Raw genomic sequence first — 11,218 nt, forward strand, 5'->3', positions numbered from 1 at the left:
ATGAGGTAATGGAGGGCAGCCACTGGATCTATTGATCACCTCATCAATGTTGCCCTAATAGGGGTGAATGAAGAACAAGGGGAAAGGAGAAGAAAAAAAACTTTCGAATGAGAGGGGAGGAGGCTGAAATCGAGAAAGGAAGAGAAGGGGGGGTCCCTAATTCGAATTTTGCTTTGATACCATGTTAACAGAATAGGATTAGAGAATGAATGCTTAGATGATTTAGTCATCCCAAGCACATCTTTATTTATAATCATAATGAAGAATGAAACAATTGTACATTAGCAATGTGGGACTAAACCACATGTACGAAATAAATAAAATAACAAAAGAAAGAGGACCAGAATACCCCCACGGTATTCTGGCCATATAGCTAACAGGAAGTTACGGTACTTTCTTGGGATTGAGGTTGTCAGATCTTCCAAAGGCATCTTTCTCTCCCAAAGGAAGTATGTCCTAGACTTGTTGGCTGAAACTGGTTTGTTAGGGTGTCACCTTTCAGATACTCCTATGGAGGCTACTGTCCGTCTCAAAGAAAAGGAGGGTGAACCTGTTGATAAAGGCCGGTACCAAAGACTAGTGGGGAAGCTGATTTATCTCACACACGTCCAGATATTGTTGTTGCTGTGAGTACTGTGAGTCAGTTCATGCATGATCCCTATTCTTCTCATATGGAGGTTGTTCTTTGGATTCTTCGCTACTTGAAGTCGGCTCCTGGAAAAGGCATTCTTTTGTCTCCTCATGGTCACCCTACGGATAGAGGCATATACTGATGCTGACTGGGCTGGTTCTGCAGATCGGAAGTCTATCTCTGGGTATTGTTCTTTTGTAGGAGGCAATCTTGTAACCTGACGTAGCAAGAAGCAGAATGTGGTGTCTCGTTCTAGTGCTGAAGCAGAGTTTCATGCTATGGCATAGGACATTTGTGAGCTACTTTGGCTGAAAGGCTTGCTACAAGGCCTTGGTGTTCCTGTTCATTTTCCTATGATGTTGTACTGCAACAACAAAGCTGCAATCAGCATTGCACACAACTCAGTACTGCAAGATCGTACCAAGCATGTTGAAGTGGACAGGCATTTCATTAAGGAGAAGTTAGAAGAAGAGTTGTTTTGTATTCCCTTTGTGAAGTCTACTGATCAGGTTGCTGATATTTTCACCAAGGGATTATCTGGGAAGTTGTTCCATCCTAATCTAGTCAAGTTGGGCATGATTGACATATTTGGTCCAACTTGAGGGGGAATGTTAGAACCGCAGGGGTATTCTGGACACGTTCCTTTTTCTATTATGTTTCTATTATGTGGGTTTTAGTCTCACATTGCTTATTTGTAATTCTGTCCTCTATTTTCAATGATATAAATAAAGAGCTTGGGGTGATCATTAATCATCCAATCCTTACTCTAATTCTAAATCTGTTAACAGAAACTTTCTGGTGAACTTAGATTTTTAGTTGTTAATACCCTAGTTAATTTCATTCCTAGAGACACAAAGTGAAAATTCAGCATTTGCATATCATTAATGTATTTATGCACAATGTATTTCTGGCAAATACTCAGCTCAACTGAAGTAATCCTTGTCCCAATTAAATAGGGTTGGCTGCATGAATCCTGTTTTTCCATTCAACTCTGTATAGAGTCATGTTAATTGTTAACTCAAGGCCATCCCTGTATTTTCTCACTGCTTCTGCCCACCATTTTTGTTCTACCCCTTTTCTTGTTGATCATCTATTGTGTACATATAAATGGGAGAGGGTTCTCTGAACAAGCAGCATAATGGAGCACACCAACAAGGTGCGATGGAATGGTTTCGTATATAGGAGTGCAGTGAGGTCATTTCATGTGAAGAAGAGAGAGGGTGCTTGCAAAGCCTCCATTGGCGGATCAGAACCTTTTCCCTATATAAATATTGTTATGTAACCCAATAAGGGTACTTTGGGCATTCCTTTGTTATTTTATATCTTTATTTCTCTCAACTAGCTATCATAGTCGGCTATGGAGGGTATACTTGTAATTCTGTCCTAATTAATGAAATCTATATAGAGGAACTGAGGAGAGTCACAACTCACTCAAGCCATTCTCTCAATTCCGGTGTTGCTAACATGGTATCAAAGCAGGACTCTAAAAACCCTATTCTGATCTAAGGCCAAAAACCCACCTCCTTCCCTCCATCGTTTTCCCCTTCTTCCCTCTTCGCCTTGCGGTTTTGAAGTTTTTCTAAGTTTTGAAGATTCAGCCTTGATACCTGCTGTAGGATGATCTTCCCTTGATTGGAGCTTCCCTTGCAACACTAACCAGCAACCATCAACCTTTCCCATCCCTTCTTTGCAGATCCTAACTTCTAATCGACATTTTTTTTCAGTTTTTTGTTCACAAACTGCTTCTTATCGATTTCTGGGTTTGGACTGCTGGGCTGCCTATTGGTGCTTCCTTCTTTTGGAGCTATTTACTTCCCTCACAAGCTTCCCTCGACTTCAGTTTCTGTCATTGGTTGTTCACCCTTTTAAGGCATCTCACATCTCAGCTATGGAATTCAGCCTACAAGGATGCTTACCAAGTGTTTGATGAATTACCTATTCTAGTTCACCTTCTCCAATTGGTGTGAAATTTTGCGGACTTCTTCCATCATTATTGAAGAGTACTCGATCAAGTTTTTCAGCCTCTTTCATGGAGATTTCTTGGAGTTATTGCTTTTCCTTTTTTCAGCAATTACGCTCTTGTATTGGAGCATTTCATTGACTCATCATGACTGGTTCAGACTCATCTTCTGCAACCTCTTGGCAAGATGGGCAGCCCCGGACGGTCCTTCCTTTTTCAGCTCCAATCAAGATTGATGGTTCCAACACTCTCAAGTGGTCTTGAACCACCTATTTGACCATTGCTGGTCGAGGGCTGTCTAGCCATATCCTTGGGACTAACCCCATGCCGGCTGAAACTGGTTCTCCGCAAGAGAAGTGGCTGTCCAATGACGCCATGTTGATGTCTTACCTATTGCAATTTATACACCTAGATCTGTCTGACAATTTCATGCTTCTGGAGACAGCTCATCAGATCTAGAGTGCTAACAAGGAAACTTATGGGCGTGTTTGGAATGTTGCTGAAGTGTATGAGATTCGCAAGAAGGCTAATGAACTCACTCAGAATGAGTTGTCTATCTCTACACTATGCTACACTCAAGAGCTTGTGGCAGCAATTAGATCATTACTCCGCTTATTAGCCTTCTACACCTACTGATGATGCTACCTACCGTAAACATGTCGACAATATCTGTGTGGACGACTTCTTGGCCAGTCTGAATGTGGAGTATGACCCTATTAGAATGCAAGTGCTGAACCAGTCTCCCCTTTCCTACACTGGAGCAGTCCTTTGCCATGATTCATACAGAGGAAACTCGTTGGGCTGCAATGTTACAAGCCCCTACTGTTGCTAGGTCTGCCCTACAGACTACTGCAGGCCCTGCTCCTATTGCCACTACTGACAGTGGTAATGTTGCCTCCAAAGAGCCTGTCAAGTGTGAGCATTGCTACAGGCCCTATCACACCAAGGCTCAGTGTTGGAAGTTACATGGGAAGCCTGCTGATTTCGAGGCAAAACGTGGTCGGGGGAAGCTCAAACCGGAGGCCAATCTGACTGAAGCTACTGTTCCTACTGCTACGGTCCCCTCTGCTGACACTGGTTTTACTCAGGATGAGCTACTTGCCCTCCGTCACATGCTCCAGCCATCTTCCGCTGCACCTTCCACGACACCTGCATCACCTGCCTCTTCTGGTTCTTACTTTGCCTCAGATATTTCATCATTATTTTCCTTGTTCTGGTAGAGATACTGTTCGAGCGGCGAATGGTTCCCTTTCTCCCATTCATGGAAAGGGTTCCCTTTACTGCTCTCCTACCATTACCTTAAATTCTGTTTTGCCTATTACTTCCTTCCCTACTAATCTTCTCTCCATTAGTAGTCTGACCAAAGATTTGAACTACAAAATAACCTTCTTTCCTTCTCATTGTGTCATATAGGATCTGGAGAAAGGCCACGGGATTGGGGGTGGTAAGGTACATGGTGGTCTCTACATACTCGACACAGGTCAGACTTATCTGCCATCAGTTTCTTCTTCGGCTCATCAGTTACACTCAGCAACTTCTTCGGATCTCCATCTATGGCATTGTCGGCTTGGTCACTCTCCTCTGAGAACTTTAGCTTTGTGTTTCCTCAATTATAGATTGTAACAAGGATGAGTTCTTATGTGAAGCCTATGTCTTGGCTAAGCAGACTCTTTCTACTTATTCTCCAATCAATCAAAGAAGTACTTTTCCTTTTGCTTTAGTTCATACTGATGTGTGGGGCCCTACCCATTGTGTTTCTATTTCTGGCTATAGATGGTTTGTTTCCTTCATTGACTGCTTTACTCGAACCACTTGGGTGTATATGATGCAGCACAAAAATGAAGTTTTTCGATGTTTTCAGCTATTACATTGTATAATTCAGATCCAATTCAATGCCAAATTAAAAATTCTGCAGAGTGATAATGGCAGAGAATACATGGACGGTCAATTCCAAACCTATTTGGCTGAACGTGGCATCATTCATCAGACTAGCTGTGTAGACATCCCCGCCCAGAATAGAGTTGTTGAAAGGAAAAATCGACACCTTTTGGAAGTGGCTCGAGCTATTATGTTTGCACGGCAGGTTCCTCCTCAATATTGGAGTGATGCTATACTCACTGCTGGTTACCTCATTCACCGTATGCCTACTCTTGTCCTTTATGGGCATACTCCTGTTGACCTTCTTCAAGGTTCCTTCTCCTTTGTGGTCACCCCAATAATCTTTGGTTGTGTTTGCTATGCTTGCAATCATCACCTTCATGGTAAGCTTTATCCTCGGAGCATCCGGTGTATTTTTTTAGGCTACTCCGCCACCCAGAAATGATACAAATGTTATCATCCTCCTTCTCGGCGTACATTTGTTACCATGGACATTGTCTTCCATGAATCCTTGGCATACTATCCTCAGCCACCTCTTCAGGTGGAGCATGATCTAGTGTTTGAAGATGTGCCTGATCTTCTACCAGCTCCTACTCAGGGGGAGTCTCCTCCTTCTCCAGAAGCTCCAGTCTCTAGTATGCCTCCTATTCAGGGGACACGAAGACCTGTGAGTCAAATTCCTGTGGATCAAGTCTTCAACCGAAAAAACAAAGAGCAAGTTGAGATCACCACTATTGTACCACTTCTCCAACCATCAGAACCTGGTCCGGATCCAGATTCTTCTACGTTGCCTGGTAAGAATCCCTCTCTTGATTTACCTATTGCTACCCGTAAGGGCGTTAGATCTTGCACCCAACATCCTATCACCAATTTTGTTTCCTAAGATGCTTTGTCTCCTTCCTATTATGCATTTGTGTCCTCTCTTTCCTCTGTTTCTATTCCTAAAAAATGACAGGAGGCAATTGCGGATCCAAAGTGGAAGACAGCCATGTTGGAAGAGATGACAACCTTATCAAAAAATGAGACATGGGAGCTAGTGGCTCTTCCTTCGGGCAAGAAAATAGTGGGTTGTAAATGGGTGTTTATTGTCAAGTAGAAGCCTGATGGAACAGTGGACAAATATAAGGCCAGGCTGGTGGCCAAGGGCTTTACCCAGACCTATGGCATTGATTATCAAGAGACATTTGCCTCAGTGGCAAAGTTGAACACCGTTCGGGTTTTGCTATCATATGCTGTCAATCTTGGCTAGGATTTGCTATAATTGGATGTGAAAAATGCATTCCTTCATGGAGAACTGGAGGAGGAAGTCTATATGGAAGTCCCTCCAAGTTTTTCTTGTGACAAGACTTGTGGGAAGGTTTGCAGACTGAAGAGGGCATTATATGGGCTGAAACAGTCTCCTCGGGCTTGGTTTGGCAGGTTCCATAAAGCAATGATCTCTATAGGATACAAACAGAGCAATGCTGATCACACCTTGTTCATCAAGCGGAATGGAGATAAGGTTACTCTTCTCATAGTCTATGTCGATGACATAGTGGTGACTGGCAATGATGCAGAGGAAATCTCTCACCTAAAGACATTCTTGGGCTGAGAATTTGAAATCAAGGACCGAGGACAGCTCAAGTACTTTCTTGGGATTGAAGTTACCCGTTCTCCCAAAGGCATCTTCCTCTCCCAAAGGAAATATGTTCTAGACTTACTTTCAGAGACTGGTTTGTTGGGATGTCACCCATGTGACATCCCTTTGGAGGCTACTACTAATATTATATTTCATCATTAGGCGAGAGACTTCCTCTGAATGTGACATCCTAACAAACCAGTCTTTGGAAGTTACATCATTACGGCTTCTCGGTGATGTGAGCAACCCGAAGCTAGACTTACTTTGCAATGAAATCTAGACTTACTTTCAGTGTTGCTAACATGGTAAGGAAATATGTTCTAGACTTACTTTGCAATGAAATCTAGACTTACTTTCAGTTACATCATTACGGCTTCTCGGTGACGTGAGCCTCTCATTAGTGGGAAAACTTATCTATCTCTCCCACACGAGACTAGACATTGCATTTGCTGTTAGTTTGGTCAGTCAGTTCATGCATCATCAATACTCCACCCATATGGCTGCTGTTCTTCGTATTCTCCACTACTTGAAGTCAGCTCCAGGGAAGGGGATTCTCTTATCTCCACATGATCATCTCTGTATTGAGGCTTACACAGATGCTGACTGGGGTGGTAATCCTGACAGAAAGTCCACTTCAGGCTATTGTACCTTTGTCGGAAGTAACCTTGTCACATGGCGAAGTAAAAAGAAAAATGTGGTGGCTAGGTCCAGAGCTGAAGCAGAATTCCGCGCCATGGCCCAGGGTATATGTGAACTATTATGGCTTCAGAGTTTGTTCCAGGATATTGGTGGTTCTGTTCATCATCCAATGATGTTGCACTGTGACAACAAAGCAGCTATTAGCATTGCTCATAATCCAGTGCAACATGATCGTACTAAGCATGTGGAGATTGACACATACTTTATCAAGGAAAAGTTAGAAACTGGGCAGATCTGTTTACCCTTTGTGAAGTCAGGAGATCAACTTGCTTATGTCTTCATCAAAGTGCTAAGTGAAAATTTGTTTCATCCTAGTTTAGTCAAGTTGGGCATGCATGATATATATGTACCAACTTGAGGGGGAGTGTTAAGTTATGTAATCTGATAAGGGTACTTTGGGCATTTCCTTTGTTATTTTGTTTCTTTATTTCTCTCCTTAGCTATCATAGTCGGCTATGGAGGGTATACTTGTAATTCTGTCCTAATTAATGAAATCTATATAAAGGGACTGAGGAGAGTCACAACTCACTCAAGCCATTCTCTCAATTCTTGTGTTGCTAACAAATACATTTAATATATGATCAGGACATGTGTAAGACAAAAAAATATCTACCCTATGGCTGGAATAAATTTGTTTGCTTTACCATATCTTTGGAAAGTTATGATCAAACTACTGGCAGGTTGTTGGCTTGACCCATGGATTTTGTATTTTTTTAATTATCAGCAGTACGTTGGTTTGTGATTAGAGGGCGGGCCTTGGTTCAACGGTAAAGGTTGGTCCATTGTGACCAAGTCGTCACAGGTTCGAGTCTGGAAATAGCCTCTCTGCGAAAGCAGGGGTAAGGCTGTGTACATTATGACCCTCCCCGGACCCTGCAGTGGTGGAAGCCTTGTGCACTGAGTATATATACACACACACACGTCGGCCTGTGATTATTTTTTATCTGCAGGTATGGAGGACATTGATTGGTTTAAAGAAGTTGATAATTAAACAGAAGTTTTCTCAAGATATGCTTGTTTGCATTTCCATCCGGATTTGACAATCAGTTTTACTGATACTCTAATGCCTACTTCAGTAAAGCGAGACTCCTATATTTATTCTTCTAATCTTTTTCATTTTTTTTTTTTGGACTGCATTAAGTTATTCAAACTTAACAAAGTCTGTCTAATTAATTGCAGTCAGTGGTGTTAATCATAGTTTGCTATTCCATTCTAGTGGGGTCCAGATATTCAGTTACATCATTAGTTCCTGGGTATTTCCTAACTGCCTTTATCCATTTCCTTTTTGGCTTTTTTTTTTTTTTTTTGGTTCAAATTTTTCAAGTTATTATATCTTTCCTTTTTACTTGTTTTGTCAGTAGCTATGCTTTTTATGACAGGAACCATAACCCTTACTGGGTTATACTAAAACCTAAAAATGGGCACAGGTCAAGGAGGGACACCAGTTTGTGCTTCCCATTGCCATCCCCAGGGGCAATAGCAAGTGTAGGGTATGTTGGTTGTGGTGGTGTGGTAATGGGGCAGAGAATTTGGGACAAAGGGAAGTCGGGGCTGAAAAGAGGCTTTATTCAGAAAGAGATTTGTTGATTAAATTATTATGGGGGAGGGTTCCCTCCGATGCCCGTTTGTAGTTTCTGACATTGGAGGGAACCCAATTATTGAGGGAAACCTGTTAAAAAAAGGGGGGGTATTTAAGACATTTAATGTGTGTTGGGGGGGGGGGGGGTGTTACAGTAATTCGGATGGGGGTCTGCAGTTTGGGTTTTTAGCGGTATGTGAATGGAAGACAAAAAACAGAAAATACTGGGCATCTCCAATTGGGCTGTGAATGGTCTAGTACACACTTAATTCCCTTTAGGACTTGTAACTGTAGACAATCTGGCGTTTTAGAAGTTTGATGTATTGAGTGTGCCTTCTGTTATCACTTACCTATTTTAACACTTGCCTGCAGTCGCATCAGGTCTGATTTTTAAAGTTGCATGAGTTTTCTGCTAGCCCATTTTCTCATTGTTGTGGGTTTTATATGCTGAATGTTAACTGATTTTATGTTACCAAAATTGAAGATTTCTACTAGGGTTATGATAGCATTACCATTGCTTTTTATCTCAATAGTTTGGTATCAATTAGTGAAACATTTGCACGCATAAATTGTTGGAAGATCCAACCCAAACCTCAAGGCATTAGGTGGATGGCTCATCAAGTATACGAAGGCACCAAGGACCTGAACAAACGGATGTGGGATTATAGCTCTACTATAACTCCCAACATAAATAATGACAAGACCCATGTAATATTAGTGAGGATTAGACTTTTCCAGCTAGCTGAATTGATGATTGTATGAAGAAATTGAGTTTTCTTGTTACATCGGTCGATTGATTTTCTGATGCTTTCCTCTGCAGGTATAAGCATTTGGGGCAATTTGCACCCTTGGGAGGAGAACAAACGGCAGCTCAATTGCCTGGAGATTGGGTTTCAATAGGTCACAGCAGCCAGTGGCTTTGGTATTCTGTGTACGCCAGGTAATATCATGGCTTCTTTGCTTTTCTTTGCTCGAATGTGCTTGGATGCTTAGCAGATAATTAATCTCTGATATTTTTATCTTCCCTAATTCAGCAAACAAGTCAGTTGGCGCACAAGGTTTTTGGTCATATCTGACTGGACGAGGCGATTCATTTTTGGGAGGGACTCGAGTCGCATCTGAGGCACAAACTTTGAATGCTTGTAGACTGTTTCCCAGTTCATACTTTGCTCTACACATATGTTTCCTGTAACTTGCTTCTGCTACTGTGGTATTTGATGGATTCCTTTACGGGTGGAAGACTGTTAAATTAACACGGAAAACTGTATCATGGAGAGAGAATCTACCAAAACAACAAAAAAATTACCAAAATCTGGAATCAAATATTAGACATTGCACAGGACTTTTGGCTTTAAGAGGAAACACAAACTTGCTTGTGTTTTATCTTCCATTAGAGTCGTTTCAATGGTCAAATAGGACACACAATTGTGATTGTTGATATAGAGAATCGGATCTCATAAAAGAGAAATAGATAATCATATGTGGAGTTTAATAGCTAACAACCAGATTTTGTGATATTAGTTTTGTTTGTATCCCTGATCTTACCGTCCGTATCTTTCTTCTTTATAGCAGAAGATGTAGGGAACGAGCACGCTGGCCTTTAGAAATCAGACGTGACAAGGTGATGCCACAAGACATTATTTCTCAATTGGAATTTTACAGGGTCAATTATTGTTTGAAACTAGAAAGACTTGAGCTTTTCACGGAATACTCCAGAAGACTGAGGAACCCAATTATTATGTTTTGTCAGCTATATTTAATATCTTCATGGCTTCAATTGATGGTTGGATTCAGATCCAAAAATAAAATTGATGGTTGGATGGAACTATTAAAATTAAAATAATGAAAAGGGTATTTTGGATATATGTCGGAATATTGTGATGTTAGTGGTGGATGAATGAATGTTCATCTTAGTCTCTTAGGTAAGGCAAATTAAAAGGAAGGGAAGTAAAAAATTTCAAATTTAAAAAAGAAAACTTAGTAATTATTATTACATGTATAACAAGTAGGATTGAGTTTTCCTCCACTCACAGTGAATTGGATCCTATTCATCAAGGGGCGGGAATGGGGTATCAGGAGGGTATTTTAGAGCATACAAAAATACTAGGAGGGGTTTGTGAGCTTTAAAATGGTGGGTGAACCATCGTCTATGGGTGGAGGAAAACTTTGTCTTAAAAAGTAAGTGGCTTCTCATTGAAAAAGAGACTAGTCATCTCCATAAAGAGGGTTATCCCTTGTTTTGAGCGGTTGTGCTCTTTGTCATGCTTCGAATGCTCATGTGATAGAAATCTTGACTTTTTGACAACTTGATAAATTAATAAATTGCCAATTTATCATTCCATTTTCTAGTTCCAACTTGATCGTCCTTAAAAATAGTACAAGGGTTGTTTAACATAGAGCAGGGCCCCTCTTTGATAAGGAAGGAAATGATATAATCTCAATTTTACAAAAACATTTAGTCCAATGGCTGTTTTCTACTAACCACAAAGATATAGCCCATGCAACCAAGAAACGGCTGATCATAGACTACCGTTACCTTGATTTTGTCAGGGTGCATACATTTTCTTGCTATGCGTGCTAACTCATTAAAGCATGTTAATGCATAACGGTGCTTGTCGATCAGCTCGACCACCGGGAGAGAGTACTCTATGATCAGCTTACTGTCAGTTGGGCTCATCCCTTGCTTGGTTATGGCGTGTGTCAACCCTCATGCAGGAATCAAACTGTTGTGCTAGCAACAAAAAAAGAGCAAACTGCCTTTGCTTGGGTAGTGTCTAGGCTTGGAACAAATGTGTTCTCCACCCCCTGCGTCATCGCTCGGGGTCAGTTTTCCTTTGGAACTATTTAAAATTT

General features: G+C 41.3%; 1 protein-coding gene across 1 annotated transcript in view; it reads left to right on the forward strand.

Moving 5' to 3' along the window:
• The window catches only part of LOC122648597 (external alternative NAD(P)H-ubiquinone oxidoreductase B2, mitochondrial-like), a 61,598-nt gene extending 52,030 nt beyond the window's left edge, over positions 1–9,568 (forward strand). The window contains exons 9-10 of the mRNA XM_043841811.1: positions 9,186–9,305; positions 9,400–9,568. Coding sequence (XP_043697746.1) covers positions 9,186–9,305; positions 9,400–9,487 — 208 coding nt within the window. The 3' untranslated portion in view covers positions 9,488–9,568. The remainder of the gene's footprint in view (positions 1–9,185; positions 9,306–9,399) is intronic.
• Positions 9,569–11,218: the final 1,650 nt, after the last annotated feature.

This window comes from Telopea speciosissima, chromosome 1 (assembly GCF_018873765.1).
Source record: "Telopea speciosissima isolate NSW1024214 ecotype Mountain lineage chromosome 1, Tspe_v1, whole genome shotgun sequence".
In the NCBI taxonomy this organism is placed as follows: domain Eukaryota; kingdom Viridiplantae; phylum Streptophyta; class Magnoliopsida; order Proteales; family Proteaceae; genus Telopea; species Telopea speciosissima.